At 47.2% G+C, this 18,064-nt stretch overlaps 1 protein-coding gene and 1 long non-coding RNA gene across 2 annotated transcripts in view; both read left to right on the top strand.

Annotated features, from left to right (window-relative positions):
• Positions 1 to 18,064, top strand: part of LOC121002090 — a 432,454-nt gene that overhangs the window by 80,795 nt on the left and 333,595 nt on the right. The gene's annotated exons all lie outside the window — the stretch shown is intronic.
• The window catches only part of TRIM71 (tripartite motif containing 71), a 75,621-nt gene continuing 71,963 nt past the window's right edge, over positions 14,407 to 18,064 (top strand). Inside the window, exon 1 of the mRNA XM_040433390.1 lies at positions 14,407 to 15,517. Coding sequence (XP_040289324.1) covers positions 14,726 to 15,517 — 792 coding nt within the window. The 5' untranslated portion in view covers positions 14,407 to 14,725. The remainder of the gene's footprint in view (positions 15,518 to 18,064) is intronic.

The following is an 18,064-nucleotide window of genomic DNA, read 5'->3' as shown; positions in this document are numbered from 1 at the left end:
ACAACAGGGCACACAGGTCTCGCATGGAGGCCCAGTCATTGGTGGTGAAGTGGTGCTGTTCCGCAGTGCGACTGACCAGTGCGTGCTGCAGCTGAAACTCCACTATGGCCTGCTGCTGCTCGCACAGTCTGTCCAGCATGTGCAAGGTGGAGTTCCACCTGGTGAGCACGTCGCATATGAGGCGGTGACCGGGAAGGCCGAAGTTACGCTGTAGCGCAGACAGGCGAGCAGCGGCAGGGTGTGAACGCCGGAAGCGCGAACAGACGGCCCGCACTTTATGCAGCAGCTCTGACATGTCGGGGTAGTTGCGAATGAACTTCTGCACCACCAAATTCAGCACATGCGCCAGGCAAGGGATGTGCGTCAAACCGGCTAGTCACAGAGCTGCAACGAGATTTCGCCCATTATCGCACACCACCAGGCCGGGCTTGAGGCTCACCGGCAGCAACCACTCGTCGGTCTGTTGTTCTATACCCCGCCACAACTCCTGTGCCGTGTGGGGCCTGTCTCCCAAACATATGAGTTTCAGAACGGCCTGCTGACGTTTACCCCGGGCTGTGCTGAAGTTGGTGGTGAAGGTGTGTGGCTGACTGGATGAGCAGGTGGAAGAGGAGGAGGAAGCTGAGTAGGAGGAGGAGGAGACAGGAGGCAAAGAATGTTGCCCTGGGATCCTTGGCGGCGGAAGGACGTGCGCCAAACAGCTCTCCGCCTGGGGCCCAGCCGCCACTACATTTACCCAGTGTGCAGTTAGGGAGATATAGCGTCCCTGGCCGTGCTTACTGGTCCACGTATCTGTGGTTAGGTGGACCTTGCCACAGATGGCGTTGCGCAGTGCACACTTGATTTTATCGGACATTTGGTTGTGCAGGGAAGGCACTGCTCTCTTGGAGAAGTAGTGGCGGCTGGGAACAACATACTGTGGGACAGCAAGCGACATGAGCTGTTTGAAGCTGTCTGTGTCCACCAGCCTAAATGACAGCATTTCATAGGCCAGTAGTTTAGAAATGCTGGCATTCAGGGCCAGGGATCGAGGGTGGCTAGGTGGGAATTTACGCTTTCTCTCAAATGTTTGTGAGATGGAGAGCTGAACGCTGCCGTGTGACATGGTTGAGATGCTTGGTGACGCAGGTGGTGGTGTTGGTGGTACATCCCATGTTTGCTGGGCGGCAGGTGCCAACGTTCCTCCAGAGGCGGAGGAAGAGGCCGAGGCTGCAGCAGCAGAAGAGGTAGCAGGGGGAGCCTGAGTGACTTCCTTGTTTTTAAGGTGTTTACTCCACTGCAGTTCATGCTTTGCATGCAGGTGCCTGGTCATGCAGGTTGTGCTAAGGTTCAGAACGTTAATGCCTCGCTTCAGGCTCTGATGGCACAGCGTGCAAACCACTCGGGTCTTGTCGTCAGCACATTGTTTGAAGAAGTGCCATGCCAGGGAACTCCTTGAAGCTGCCTTTGGGGTGCTCGGTCCCAGATGGCGGCGGTCAGTAGCAGGCGGAGTCTCTTGGCGGCGCGTGTTCTGGTTTTGCCCACTGCTCCCTCTTTTGCTACGCTGTTGGCTCGGTCTCACCACTGCCTCTTCCTCCGAACTCTGAAAGTCAGTGTCACGACCATCATTCCATGTGGGGTCTAGGACCTCATCGTCCCCTGCATCGTCTTCCACCCAGTCTTGATCCCTGACCTCCTGTTCAGTCTGCACACTGCAGAAAGACGCAGCAGTTGGCACCTGTGTTTCGTCATCATCAGAGACGTGCTGAGGTGGTATTCCCATGTCCTCATCATCAGGAAACATAAGTGGTTGTGCGTTAGTGCATTCTATCTCTTCCACCCCTGGGGAAGGTCTAGGTGGATGCCCTTGGGAAACCCTGGCAGCAGAGTCTTCAAACAGCATAAGAGACTGCTGCATAACTTGAGGCTCAGACAGTTTCCCTGATATGCATGGGGGTGATGTGACAGACTGATGGGCTTGGTTTTCATGCGCCATCTGTGCGCTTTCTGCAGAAGACTGGGTGGGAGATAATGTGAACGTGCTGGATGCACTGTCGGCCACCCAATTGACTAATGCCTGTACCTGCTCAGGCCTTAGCATCCTTAGAACGGCATTAGGCCCCACCAAATATGGCTGTAAATTCTGGCGGCTACTGGGACCTGAGGTAGTTAGTACACTAGGACGTGTGGCTGTGGCAGAACGGCCACGTCCTCTCCCAGCACCAGAGGGTCCACTAACACCACCACGACCATGTCCACGTCCGCGTCCCTTACTAGATGTTTTCCTCATTGTTCCCGTTCACCACAATTTTGAAAATGGCAAATTTGGGAATAGTTTTTCAACCCAGAACAAAAACTGTGCTTTTACGGTCACTACAAATAATTTGACCAGCTAAAACAGTACTGATTTAGAGGAATATAAATGTCAGGGCTATTTTTTAGGCGCTGGGTGACAGGTATACCTTTAATCACAGAATTAGACTTGTATCTGCACTGTAGCGTGTGTGTTAAGTTTTTCAGAATGACACTATCAGCACCTTGAATCTAATATACCCTTTTTGGGATAGATTTAAAGTAGGCCTGATATAGCAGAAACTACCAATTTAGAAAATGGCAAATTTGGGAATACTTTTTCAACCCAGAACAAAAACTGTGCTTTTACGGTCACTACAAATAATTTGACCAGCTAAAACAGTACTGATTTAGAGGAATATAAATGTCAGGGCTATTTTTTAGGCGCTAGGTGACAGGTATACATTTAATCACAGAATTAGACTTGTATCTGCACTGTAGCGTGTGTGTTAAGTTTTTCAGAATGACACTATCAGCACCTTGAATCTAATTGTCACGGATGGTGTACAGGAAACAAGATGATACAAATAACATACGATGACTCACTGGATCCACAACTAAGGAACAAAAAGGGAGACCCCTGCAATCGACCTGCCGCTCTCCCTTATTGCTCAGCCTATGCGACCACTCTAAAGGTGAATGGGCGCATATCCACGTACCTCGGCTATCTGAACCTGAAGGCCCTACAATAGTGAGGGGACACGACCACCGGCTCCCTACACAGACACGGAGGGAGTCAGGGTCACCTGGATCCAGACAACAGAAAATCATAAATACTAAAACAACACTTATCTGCAGACGAACTGAGAACTGGTAGTTGGGAGCTGGGAGCTGAAGACAGCATGCACACTCATTCCAGGAAGTTGTATCAGCCGCACACTACTGCCTTATGGGGAGGGATTTAAAGGGAAATAATCAGTCCGACTGCATGACAGCTGAGATAGACTAACGAGGTGAGGAACAGAAACCAAAACAAAGAAACTCAAGGAGGCGGATCTGGATGGCTCCTGTCAGAGCTTCTCAACTGTCTGGTTGTGACAGTACCCCTCCCTCTAGGAGTGGACTCCGGACACTCAGGGCCCACCTTCTCAGGATGGGACCTATGGAAAGCCCTGATGAGACGAGAGGCCTTAATGTCCGTCACTGGGACCCACATCCTCTCCTCAGGACCATAACCCTCCCAATGAACGAGGTACTGGAGGGAACCGCGGACAAGACGAGAATCCACAATCCTAGAGACCTGAAATTCAAGATTTCCATCAACAATAATCGGAGGAGGAGGCAAAGGCGAGGGTACAATAGGTTGAACATAAGGTTTCAATAAGGACTTATGGAAAACATTATGGATCTTCCAAGTCTGAGGAAGATCAAGACGGTAGGCAACAGGATTGATGACAGACAGGATCTTGTAAGGCCCAATAAACCTAGGACCCAACTTCCAGGAGGGAACCTTCAATTTGATATTCTTGGTAGACAGCCACACCAAATCACCAACATTCAGGTCCGGACCAGGCACACGTCTCCTATCCGCCACACGCTTATATCTCTCACTCATGTTCTTTAGATTATCCTGAATCTTTTGCCAAATAGATGACAAAGACGAGGAGAATCTGTCCTCATCAGGCAAACCAGAAGAGCCCTCTCCAGAGAAAGTCCCAAACTGCGGATGAAACCCATATGCACCAAAAAATGGTGACTTATCAGAGGACTCCTGACGACGGTTATTTAAAGCAAACTCAGCAAGGGACAAAAAAGAACACCAATCCTCCTGATTCTCCGCCACAAAACAGCGCAGATATGTCTCCAGATTCTGATTGACACGCTCTGTCTGGCCATTCGACTGCGGATGGAAAGCAGAAGAGAATGACAAGCGAACCCCCAAACGAGAACAGAAGGCCTTCCAGAATCTGGAAACAAACTGCGTGCCCCTATCAGAGACAATGTCTGAAGGAATCCCATGCAATTTGACAATGTGGTCAACAAATGCCTGCGCCAGCGTCTTAGCATTGGGCAAACCAGGAAAAGGGATAAAATGCACCATTTTGCTAAAACGGTCCACCACCACCAGAATCACAGACTTCCCCGAGGAACGAGGCAAGTCCGTTATGAAGTCCATGGACAGATGTGTCCAAGGACGGGAAGGAATGGGCAAAGGAAGGAGAGGACCTGATGGCCGTGAATGAGGGACCTTGGCACGAGCGCAAGTCTCGCAAGCTGCCACAAAACCCTCAACCGACTTACGAAGCGCAGGCCACCAGAATCTCCGAGCAATGAGATCCAGTGTGGCTCTTGTCCCCGGGTGCCCAGCAAGGACCGTATCGTGATGTTCTTTAAAAATCTTGTGTCTCAAAGCGAGAGGCACAAACAACCTCCCAGGAGGACAAAGATCAGGAGCTTCTGACTGGGCTGCCTGCACCTCTGCCTCCAATTCAGGAAAAAGAGCAGAGACCACCACACCTTCAGCCAAAATGGGACCCGGGTCTTCAAAATTCCCACCTCCCGGGAAACAACGTGATAGGGCATCTGCCTTCACATTCTTAACCCCAGGGCGGAACGTAACAACAAAATTAAACCTTGAAAAGAACAGAGACCATCTGGCCTGTCTCGGGTTCAGACGCTTGGCTGACTCCAAGTAGGCCAGATTTTTATGGTCAGTAAACACGGTAATAGGGTGTCTGGCTCCCTCTAGCCAATGGCGCCATTCCTCAAAAGCCAACTTGATGGCCAACAATTCCCTATCTCCCACATCATAATTTCTCTCTGCGGAGGAGAGCTTCTTTGAGAAAAAGGCACACGGTTGCCATTTGGCAGGAGAGGAACCCTGAGACAAGACCGCACCCACCCCAACCTCAGAAGCATCAACCTCAACTATGAAGGGTAACGAAACATCAGGTTGTACTAGGATGGGAGCGGAAGCAAAACTCTCCTTGATATTAGAAAAGGCCTTACGCGCCTCTACCGACCAGGAAGAAAAATCTACCCCCTTTCTGGTCATATCAGTGAGTGGTTTAACAACAGAGGAATAATTCAAAATAAATTTCCTGTAATAATTAGCAAAGCCCAAAAAACGCATCAGCGCCTTCTGATTCTCAGGAAGCTCCCACTCAAGCACAGCGCGAACCTTCTCGGGGTCCATGCGAAAACCAGAAGCGGAGACAAGAAACCCCAAAAATTGGATCTCTGGAACCGCAAACACACATTTCTCCAGTTTCGCGAATAATTTATTCTCCCGCAGGATGAGTAAGACCTGACATAAGTGTTCCTTATGAGTCTTGAAATCAGGAGAAAAAATCAAAATGTCATCCAAATACACCAATACAAATTTTCCCATCAAATGATAAAAAATGCTGTTGACGAAATGCTGAAAAACGGCTGGGGCATTCATCAAACCAAAAGGCATAACTAAATTCTCAAAATGGCCCTCAGGGGTATTGAAAGCCGTCTTCCATTCATCTCCTTCTCTGACCCTAACCAGGTTGTATGCCCCTCTTAGGTCTAATTTGGAAAAGACTTTCGCCCCAACAACCTGGTTAAACAAGTCCGGGATCAGAGGAAGCGGATAAGGATCACGAATAGTGATACTGTTCAGCTCCCTGAAATCCAGACAAGGTCTTAAAGAACCATCTTTCTTCTTAACAAAGAAAAAACCAGCGGCAACAGGTGACTTCGAGGGACGTATGTGTCCTTTTCTCAGACTCTCAGAGATATAAGCACACATAGCGACCCTCTCAGGTTGGGAGAGATTGTATAAACGAGATTTAGGCAGCTTGGCGCCTGGGATGAGATCAATAGGGCAATCATACTCCCTGTGCGGAGGTAAACCCTGAACTCCACTCTCAGAGAAAACATCCAAAAATTCAGAGAGGAAAGGTGGTACAGTCTTAGTAGATACCTCAGAAACAGATGTTATGAGGCAATTCTCTCTGCAAAAGTTACTCCAACCATTTATTTGCCTCGCTTGCCAATCAATGGTGGGGTTATGTTTAGTGAGCCAGGGTAGCCCCAACACTAGAGGAGTAGGCAAACCGCTAAGGACGAAACATGACACATCCTCAACATGAGCATCATTCACAATTAAACGGATATTGTGAACTATGCCCTTTAATGATCTCTGAGAAAGTGGAGCTGAATCAATAGCAAAAACAGGAATATCTCTTCCCAAAGTGCATACCTGGAAACCATGAGTTATTGCAAATTGATTATCAATGAGGTTGACAGCTGCTCCACTATCCACAAAAATCTCACAAAAAATGCTCTTGCTCTCTAGCGCCACCCTAGCAGGCAGGACAAAACGGGAACTACAAGCAAAAGGAAAACCTTCAATTTCCGCCTCAACCCTGCCAATAGTAACAGACGGAACATTCTTAAAAGATTTCTTCCTTTTTGTCTCTTTATTACTCCCAGAAAACTGCCTGAATCTCCTAGAGGGACAAACATTTGCCAGATGATTTATACCTCCACAACAAAAGCAAACCCTCCCCTGCGGGCTGAATCTTCTATTGTCAGAGGCAATCAACCCCAGCTGCATGGGCTCCTGCTCAGAAGGGGCTGACAGCGACTGAGACCCCTGTGCACAGAATGAGACCGCTGCACTGTCCCGGGACTGAGTATGACAGGAAGGAGAGATCTCTCCTCTCTCTCTAAGACGCCTGTCAATACGAACAGCCTGAGACATAGCAGAATTCAAGGAGGTAGGTCTTTCATGAAAGGCAAATGCATCTCTCAATCCCTCTGAAAGACCATAGCAAAATTGACTTCGGAGTGCAGCATCATTCCAACCCGTATCTGCTGCCCATCTCCGAAATTCTGAGCAGTAAATCTCTGCGGATTGTTTACCCTGGCATAACAGACGTAGTCTAGACTCAGCCAGAGCAATACGATCCGGATCATCATATATCTGACCCAGGGCTAAAAAGAATTCATCCACTGAACGGAGGGGCCGTGCCCACCCCGGCAGCGAAAAGGCCCAGGACTGAGCGTTACCCCTGAGCAGCGATATAATGATACCCACTCTTCGTTCTTCATCACCAGAAGAATGGGGAAGAAGGCGAAAATGGAGTTTGCAAGCCTCTCTAAAACGTACAAAATTCTCACTACCCCCGGAAAACGTATCCGGGAGCGAAATCTTAGGCTCAGCACAAACTCCATGAACGCAAGCTGAACCGGTCACTTGAAACTGAGAAAAAGTCTTACGGAGGTCAGCTACCTCCAAAGAAAGACCCTGAAAGCGTTCAGCCAAAAGTGTAACCGGATCCATGCTTTAGACGGTTTAGGCGGCTGATAATGTCACGGATGGTGTACAGGAAACAAGATGATACAAATAACATACGATGACTCACTGGATCCACAACTAAGGAACAAAAAGGGAGACCCCTGCAATCGACCTGCCGCTCTCCCTTATTGCTCAGCCTATGCGACCACTCTAAAGGTGAATGGGCGCATATCCACGTACCTCGGCTATCTGAACCTGAAGGCCCTACAATAGTGAGGGGACACGACCACCGGCTCCCTACACAGACACGGAGGGAGTCAGGGTCACCTGGATCCAGACAACAGAAAATCATAAATACTAAAACAACACTTATCTGCAGACGAACTGAGAACTGGTAGTTGGGAGCTGGGAGCTGAAGACAGCATGCACACTCATTCCAGGAAGTTGTATCAGCCGCACACTACTGCCTTATGGGGAGGGATTTAAAGGGAAATAATCAGTCCGACTGCATGACAGCTGAGATAGACTAACGAGGTGAGGAACAGAAACCAAAACAAAGAAACTCAAGGAGGCGGATCTGGACGGCTCCTGTCAGAGCTTCTCAACTGTCTGGTTGTGACACTAATATACCCTTTTTGGGATAGATTTAAAGTAGGCCTGATATAGCAGAAACTACCAATTTAGAAAATGGCAAATTTGGGAATACTTTTTCAACCCAGAACAAAAACTGTGCTTTTACGGTCACTACAAATAATTTGACCAGCTAAAACAGTACTGATTTAGAGGAATATAAATGTCAGGGCTATTTTTTAGGCGCTGGGTGACAGGTATACCTTTAATCACAGAATTAGACTTGTATCTGCACTGTAGCCTGTGTGTTAAGTTTTTCAGAATGACACTATCAGCACCTTGAATCTAATATACCCTTTTTGGGATAGATTTAAAGTAGGCCTGATATAGCAGAAACTACCAATTTAGAAAATGGCAAATTTGGGAATACTTTTTCAACACAGAACAAAAACTGTGCTTTTACGGTCACTACAAATAACTTGACCAGCTAAAACAGTACTGATTTGGAGGAATATAAATGTCAGGGCTATTTTTTAGGCGCTGGGTGACAGGTATACCTTTAATCACAGAATTAGACTTGTATCTGCACTGTAGCGTGTGTGTTAAGTTTTTCAGAATTACACTATCAGCACCTTGAATCTAATATAACCTTTTTGGGATAGATTTAAAGTAGGCCTGATATAGCAGAAACTACCAATTTAGAAAATGGCAAATTTGGGAATACTTTTTCAACCCAGAACAAAAACTGTGCTTTTACGGTCACTACAAATAATTTGACCAGCTAAAACAGTACTGATTTAGAGGAATATAAATGTCAGGGCTATTTTTTAGGCGCTGTGTGACAGGTATACCTTTAATCACAGAATTAGACTTGTATCTGCACTGTAGCGTGTGTGTTACGTTTTTCAGAATGACACTATCAGCACCTTGAATCTAATATACCCTTTTTGGGATAGATTTAAAGTAGGCCTGATATAGCAGAAACTACCCATTTAGAAAATGGCAAATTTGGGAATACTTTTTCAACCCAGAACAAAAACTGTGCTTTTACGGTCACTACAAATAATTTGACCAGCTAAAACAGTACTGATTTAGAGGAATATAAATGTCAGGGCTATCTTTTAGGCGCTGTGTGACAGGTATACCTTTAATCACAGAATTAGACTTGTATCTGCACTGTAGCGTGTGTGTTAAGTTTTTCAGAATGACACTATCAGCACCTTGAATCTAATATACCCTTTTTGGGATAGATTTAAAGTAGGCCTGATATAGCAGAAACTACCAATTTAGAAAATGGCAAATTTGGGAATACTTTTTCAACCCAGAACAAAAACTGTGCTTTTACAGAACAAAAACTGTGCTTTTACGGTCACTACAAATAATTTGACCAGCTAAAACAGTACTGATTTAGAGGAATATAAATGTCAGGGCTATTTTTTAGGCGCTGTGTGACAGGTATACCTTTAATCACAGAATTAGACTTGTATCTGCACTGTAGCGTGTGTGTTAAGTTTTTCAGAATGACACTATCAGCACCTTGAATCTAATATACCCTTTTTGGGATAGATTTAAAGTAGGCCTGATATAGCAGAAACTACCAATTTAGAAAATGGCAAATTTGGGAATACTTTTTCAACCCAGAACAAAAACTGTGCTTTTACGGTCACTACAAATAATTTGACCAGCTAAAACAGTACTGATTTGGAGGAATATAAATGTCAGGGCTATTTTTTAGGCGCTGTGTGACAGGTATACCTTTAATCACAGAATTAGACTTGTATCTGCACTGTAGCGTGTGTGTTAAGTTTTTCATAATGACACTATCAGCACCTTGAATCTAATATACCCTTTTTGGGATAGATTTAAAGTAGGCCTGATATAGCAGAAACTACCAATTTAGAAAATGGCAAATTTGGGAATACTTTTTCAACCCAGAACAAAAACTGTGCTTTTACGGTCACTACAAATAATTTGACCAGCTAAAACAGTACTGATTTGGAGGAATATAAATGTCAGGGCTATTTTTTAGGTGCTGTGTGACAGGTATACCTTTAATCACAGAATTAGACTTGTATCTGCACTGTAGCGTGTGTGTTAAGTTTTTCAGAATGACACTATCAGCACCTTGAATCTAATATACCCTTTTTGGGATAGATTTAAAGTAGGCCTGATATAGCAGAAACTACCAATTTAGAAAATGGCAAATTTGGGAATACTTTTTCAACCCAGAACAAAAACTGTGCTTTTACGGTCACTACAAATAATTTGACCAGCTAAAACAGTACTGATTTGGAGGAATATAAATGTTAGGGCTATTTTTTAGGTGCTGTGTGACAGGTATACCTTTAATCACAGAATTAGACTTGTATCTGCACTGTAGCGTGTGTGTTAAGTTTTTCAGAATGACACTATCAGCACCTTGAATCTAATATACCCTTTTTGGGATAGATTTAAAGTAGGCCTGATATAGCAGAAACTACCAATTTAGAAAATGGCAAATTTGGGAATACTTTTTCAACCCAGAACAAAAACTGTGCTTTTACGGTCACTACAAATAATTTGACCAGCTAAAACAGTACTGATTTGGAGGAATATAAATGTCAGGGCTATTTTTTAGGTGCTGTGTGACAGGTATACCTTTAATCACAGAATTAGACTTGTATCTGCACTGTAGCGTGTGTGTTAAGTTTTTCAGAATGACACTATCAGCACCTTGAATCTAATATACCCTTTTTGGGATAGATTTAAAGTAGGCCTGATATAGCAGAAACTACTAATTTTGAGAATGGCAAATTTGGGAATAGTTTTTCAACCCAGAACAAAAACTGTGCTTTTACGGTCGCTACAAATAACTTGACCAGCTAAAACAGTACTGATTTGGAGGAATATAAATGTCAGGGCTATTTTTTAGGCGCTGGGTGACAGGCTCAACTTGCCCCTGATGTAGTATATGGCCAAAAAATAACCACACTGTTGATGGTTAAATGCACTTGGGTGACACAGGCTCAGCCTGCAGCTGATGTAGGATATAGCAAAAAATAACCACACTATTGATGGTTAAATGCACTTGGTGGTAGCTTGTGCTGGCGCACCACAAGCCACAAAATGGCCGCCGATCACCCCAGAAAAAAGTGATATAAAAACGCTCTGGGCAGCCTAAAAAAAGTGAGCAATTCAATATCAGCACTTCAATGATCCACAGCTGGAGATCGATCACAGAATGAAGTCTTTTGGAGGAGTTAATCACTGCCTAATCTCGCCCTAACGTCGCAGCTGCAACCTCTCCCTACACTTGTATCAGCAGAGTGACGTGCAGCGCTACGTGACCCAAGCTTATATAGAGGCTGGGTCACATGCTGCACTGGCCAATCACAGCCATGCCAATAGTAGGCAAGGCTGTGATGGCCTCTTGGGGCAAGTAGTATGACACTTGTTGATTGGCTGCTTTGCAGCCTTTCAAAAAGCGCCAAGAAAGCGCCGAACACCGAACCCGAACCCAGACTTTTACGAAAATGTTCGGGTTCGGGTCCGTGTCACGGACACCCCAAAATTCGGTACGAACCCGAACTATACAGTTCGGGTTCGCTCATCCCTACTTGTGGATTGAATATAGTAATTATTATAATAATACTGGGAGTTGTAGTTTTGTCCTACTGTAGCCCCCTCCATGTAATGTCCACTGATCCCCTACAATAACAGTCTGGGCATGCTGGGAGTTTTAGTCCTCTCCTCTTGTAATATCCACTGATGCTGTATAATAACAGTCTGGTAATGCTGGAGGTTGTAGTACTCTCCTCTTATACCCTCTCCCTGTAATGTCAACTTGTGTTCCATAACAATAGCCTGGATATGCTGGGAGTTATAGTTTTCTCCCTTTTTCAGCTTTCCTAGAGGTTATCAGAGTGCCTGCCGACCCCATTGTACCCAGAGAGCTCCGGCAGGCAGTACTCTGCTGGAACTACTGCCGGCAGTGTGAAACAGACCTAAACTGGTCATAAAGAGACTTGTAGTTCTCTTATCACTATTATGATGTTCTGCAGCAGCTGAGGTATATATTAGGTTTTGTTCACATCTGCGCTAGTGACGTTCGCTGTTCTGCTGTCATAAGAGCAGAAACACAGAGAAATCCACATGAAAAATTTGTGTGGAAATTCTGTTTGGAAACCTGCACCGTGTGTAAGTAGCCTTAAACAGGACCTGTCACCGCTCCTGACATGACTGTTTAATAGCTTCACGCATTCCCTATGTAATAACAATTCTGGAGCATCTATCCTTATGGCTCTATGTTATACCATTCCTTTATTATTTCTACTAGAAGTTATGAATGTATTGCTAGCAGTCTGCAGTAAGGGTACAGAGGAGTGGTAACCAGTTGGGTGTTTGTCCCTGCACAGTCTGAAAGGGCAGCACTGATTGGATAGTTAGTCTGTGCAGGAACACATCTCCATCTGGTTACCACCCCTCTGTACCCTTACTGCAGACTGCTAGCAATTCATTCATAACTTCTAGTAGAAATAATAAAGGAATGGTACAACATAGAGCCATAAGGATAGATGCACCAGAATTGTTATTACATGGGGAATGCGTGAAACTATTAAACCAGGCATGTCAGGAGTAGTGACAGGTTCTCTTTAAAGAGGACCTGTTGCCTCTCCTGACATGTCTGTTTTAGTAATGACTTTCATTCAAAGGGAATGCAATAACAATTCTGGAGCATCTGTTCTTATGACTCTGTGCTGTGACATTCCTGCTAGAAATTTAAAAATAAATTACCAGCAGTCTGCAGTAAAGATACTGCTGGGTGTTACCAGTAGTGGTGTGTCTATCTAATCGGTGCTGCTACTGTCAGACTGTGCAGAGACACACCCTCAATTGGTAACACCCATCTGTTCCTTTACTGCAAACTGCCTGCTGACAATTAATTTGTAACTTCTAGCAGGAATAACAGAGGAATGGCACAACATAGAGCCATAAGAATGCAGAACGCACATGGCCAGTGTCCATGTCTTGCGGATCTGTAATTTGCGGACTGCAAAACAGTTGCGGACATGTGAAGAAATCACATGCTGCGGAATTGCTGACAATTTTCATTGTTGATTGTGCACAGAAACATTTTCTGTAAGGGTACCTTCTGTACAATATTTCCCAAATTGCCATTTAGGACCAGAGCAAGCTGGGCAATGACCCCTGTGGAGTTACTAATACTAGACAGATGAAGTGGCTGCAGAGGAGACAAGTAGTAGACACATTTCCTGGAAGGAGAAGTGCATGTTGTGCTGTGACAAGAGGAAAACATGGAGCCCCCCCCCATCCTGGAGTCCACTGGTAAAGCCCCCCCTAGTAGGCAGAATGGCTGGCGCACAGGCTGAGAGCCCTTTGTGGTGTAAAGTAGATGGCAGTAGCGTTTCCTGTATTTGTGTACGGTGCCCTCCCTCCGCCTACCAGCCCTCCCCTCCTCCGCCTACCAGCCCTCCCTCCTCCTCCTACCAGCCCTCCCCTCCTCCTACCAGCCCTCCCCTCCTCCGCCTACCAGCCCTCCCCTCCTCCTCCTACCAGCCCTCCCCTCCTAGCAGCCCTCCCCTCCTCCTAACAGCCCTCCCTCCTCCGCCTACCAGCCCTCCCCTCCTCCGCCTACCAGCCCTCCCCTCCTCCGCCTACCAGCCCTCCCCTCCTCCGCCTACCAGCCCTCCCCTCCTCCTAGCAGCCCTCCCCTCCTCCTAGCAGCCCTCCCCTCCTCCTCCTACCAGCCCTCCCCTCCTAGCAGCCCTCCCCTCCTCCTAACAGCCCTCCCTCCTCCGCCTACCAGCCCTCCCCTCCTCCTCCTAGCAGTCCTCCCCTCCTCCTCCTTGCAGCCCTCCCCTCCTCCTCCTAGCAGCCCTCCCCTCCTCCTCCTACCAGCCCTCCCTCCTCCGCCTACCAGCCCTCCCCTCCTCCTCCTTGCAGCCCTCCCCTCCTCCTCCTAGCAGCCCTCTCCTCCTCCTCCTAGCAGCCCTCCCTCCTCCTCCTACCAGCCCTCCCTCCTCCACCTACCAGTCCTCCCCTCCTCCTCCTAGCAGCCCTCCCTCCTCCTCCTAGCAGCCCTCCCTCCTCCTCCTACCAGCCCTCCCCTCCTCCTCTCACTCTTCTGGCGGAAGTGAGCGCTGCTCCCCTACTCATTAAAGCCCTAGTACAGGATGGCGATGTCCAGAGCTCACGTCCGCGGCTAGAGCTGGGTCTCACATTGGTGATCCCCCCGCCCCCTGCATGGTCGGGAAACCCACTGCGCACTGACAACATGTGACGCCAGCCCGGGGGGAGCGCACCACGACACATGGAGGGGAGCCCTGAGCAAGCAGCAGCAGCAGCCTATAATACCTCATCGATCGGAGCGATCAGATCGGACAGAAGTCAGGATTACTCTATGGAGTGGCGGGGAGGCGATTTGACGCCGGACGGGGGGCAGCAGTGAAGCTGGAGGCAGCAGATCCGGGCAGCGCTCCTGGCACAGGGGGGGTGTGTCTGCCAGGGTCTTGTGGAGAACTTGTGCCCCTCATCGGTTACTACACAGTCCATGTAAACAGGAGGGGACATGCTGGACGCCTGAGCCGCTTCTCCGTGCCCGCTCATCGCCCCATGCCAATGGCTTCATTCCCGGAGTCCGACTTCCAGCTGTGCCCGCTGTGTAAGGAGATGTGTGTGTCGTCTGCGCCCGTCTCCTTGTCCAGCTCGTCCTCCTCACAAGCGTCCAGCAGCAGCAGCAGCAGTGGCAGCCTGGGCACCGCTCCCCGCAGGCTGCACGTCTTGCCCTGTCTCCATGCGTTCTGCAGGCAGTGCCTAGAGGGGCACCGGAGCCCCGGGGACTCTCTGCAGCTGCACTGCCCCGTGTGCGACCACAAAGTGCTGATGTCCGAGGCCGGCATGGACGCTCTGCCCTCCTCCACCTTCCTGCACCTCAGCAACCTGCTGGACGCGGTGGTGGGAGCCGCCGAGGAGCCGCAGAGCAACGGAAGCCGTGGAGGCTGCGGCGGAGCCCGGAGACATCAGCCGCGTCCGCGCTCCGCGTCCTGTTCCTCCTCCAGCCTCCTGCGCCGGGCGCCCCCCAGACAGCCGGAGCCCCGCTGCTCGTCCTGCGACGAGGGCAACGGTGCCAGCTCTCACTGCCTGGACTGCCAGGAGAACCTGTGCGACAACTGCCTGCGGGCACACCAGAGGGTGCGCCTCACCAAGGACCACTTCATCGAGAGGTTCGCAGGGAGCCGGGCGCCTGGCTGCATCAGCGGCACTGCCTCCCCCTGCAACTCTGCTGCATCCAGCGCTGCCACTACCTCATCCTCGTCTACCTCTTCACCCTTCCAGGGCAGTGCCTTCTCCATTCTGCCCGTCTACCCAGAGAGGCTAGCCTACTGCCAGCAGCATGATGAGGAGGTGAGTCCATGGGGCACCAGTCTTTGCTTTGGCCCTTTGTGTACCTTCCTTATCAAAAATTGTAATATCATTTTGCAAATGGGCAGTTCCTGGTCCTTATATTTTGCTTTTCTGGTGACTAAAGTGTTAATTTAACCTGTTGACTGCCACCCACTCCCTTTTGAGCGGTAGTGCGCCCCATGGTTGGTGCCAGCCAGTCTTGGCGTAGTGTCACCTATGGTAACTAGTACTATCCCCACTAGTTATTGCATCCAGTCTTTAGCAGTCCTATGTAAAGGGGCGACTTGACAGGTTGTTAAAGGGTCAAATATTGCCAGAAATGGACAAATATTGTATATTTTCTCCAGTATTTTATGCACTTATATTGTCAGTTACTAAGAAACTGTGATTGTTTTAGTACAACAATGTTTTATTGGTTAGAACTGGTGATTTTAGTAAAAAAAAAATTGTAATGATTACCAGTAATAATTGTCATTACCAGTTGGGATCGTTAATTTTTTATGTTGGGTTTTACGAATAACTTGCCATATTGTAAATTTACATGATTTTGGTTGTTTTTGTGCTGTCGCAACTTTGATATTCCTCGGATTAAAACGAAATTTGGTATTTTGCTTCTTCAGACGCCTTCCCTTCAAATATTGCACTTTTGAATGTGTGTCATTCATCTTGGGAGGGAGGGAGTTATACTCCTTTTGTATTTGTTACAGTCTCTCTCCCCCCCCCCCCCCTTGTATTTAGCGCTTTGTAAAGGGGTAATTTATTCCATATTGTTGTTTGCGTGTGGCCCAGGCGAAAGCGTCATGGCTGAAAGTCCTGTAAAATCTCCACAGTGGAGCAGAACCACAAGAAAAAAGAGAACCTGGTCTCCCAGGACGTGCCTTGGTTTGTTATGTAACCATATTTGATAATGCCCCCACCCCTCGTGGTTCCATTTACACATTGTATACAGCTGGCGTGGGCGTGGCGGTGTAAGGTTGTATTTTAGCACCGCCTGGATTGTATTCCTTCACACTTATCACCGACCCACCCCCTGGCTGGATGTCATTCATACTTATGTATTTGCATGGAACGCTTCCTTGTGTATTTTTATGACGAATGTATTGGGCATATGAAGGGTTAACCGTATCCTTTCCCGATTTGTAAATAATCCAGTAAAAAAATAAAATAAAATGGAACACGCGGATTACATGATTCTAGTTTATCTTTGTCAGTTCCTATACAGGGAAAAAAAGTACCGAACCGGTCGGTAGGATTGTACTTTGTGTTTTTGTGTCCCCCGCCCTAAACTTAGGGGTAATTTCTCATGTACTGCAAGGTTCAGTGGACAAAAAAGATGCTTCTTTGTTATTAACTGTGGAAAGGAAAATTCGTATGTATTTTTACGAATGATCGTTTTATTTTATTTAATTTTTTTATTTATTTCTAGACCTATTTATTTCCACACTGGATTGCTGAGACCGTTCTTTGTAGATTTGTACTCTTTCATCACTGTGACATCCTTTTTATTGTAGGATAAAAAAATCATTACCCAGCTTTGGGTCATGATTTTTGCTGTTTTGAGCCCAATCCAGGTGCAGATCTTTCCCTTATACCTTGTGTCTGTGGAGGCTCCAATCCTGGTTTTGGCTCAAAATCGCTGACCAAACACTGACGTGTGAATGAGTCTTTAGGCACGTTGTAGGGGGGGGGGGGGGGGGGGGGGGGAGCTGTTGACTGTTATGGATCATCGTGCTCAGTCCTGTATTTCCGAGTCCGTGATAAAACATGGGTATCACGTCCTACAAGTGCACTAAAAGTGGACGCAGATGGCACAAATATGCCCTATAGTTTCTTTACTTTGTTCCAACGTTCCAGATTGTGTAAAGAATGTTGTTTCTGTAGACTGGCATACAGTGTTAGAACATTCCCACAGTGACTTCTTAGGTTTGTAGATAATCCCCCTTCACCCTGCGCTGGGTGATTCACCTATACAACTTTTAGGAGCAGGCATGCATAGGGTTAAGGCTGGTAACTGCAGGTTGCCTCTTGTGCGGTGCTGTGGCGTTACCTTTCCTGACGGGTGCAAGCATCAATTCTGGCACCTGAGCAGTGCCCTCAAAAAGAAAAGTAACAACAAGGCTGCAGAGGACATTTGGGTTTTCTACAGACCCGAGGTGGCCATACACATTAGATGTTGGTTGAGCAATCCTTTCACAGACACGGTCACGCACATTTTAGTCCCTTACAGTTATTCAAACTGATCTTTCTAGGAATGTTCTTTTAACCCAAGATCTTTCGTCCACGAATGAACGTTCTTTGAGCAAAAAATCTTTCGTCTGACTTTTCGAACATGGCTGACTTCTTTGCAGATGATGGTGGTCTGTCATCGGTCCGCTAAAATGATTCAATGTTAAACTTCCCCTGACGAAAGATTGTTTTGGTTGAAATCGTCCCTATTGATCAACTTTAGTAATCAGAGGTGGGTGGATGTAGAATACTGGGGGCTTTGTTTACGAGGGGCATTTTCAAGGTCAGTTGTGCAGAAGTCGACATTTCCGTAATTTTTTT

The sequence above is a fragment of the Bufo bufo genome, chromosome 5, assembly GCF_905171765.1.
Source record: "Bufo bufo chromosome 5, aBufBuf1.1, whole genome shotgun sequence".
Taxonomy (NCBI): domain Eukaryota; kingdom Metazoa; phylum Chordata; class Amphibia; order Anura; family Bufonidae; genus Bufo; species Bufo bufo.
The sequence above is the reverse complement of the archived record's forward strand: the minus strand, read 5'-3'. Positions and strand labels throughout refer to the sequence as shown.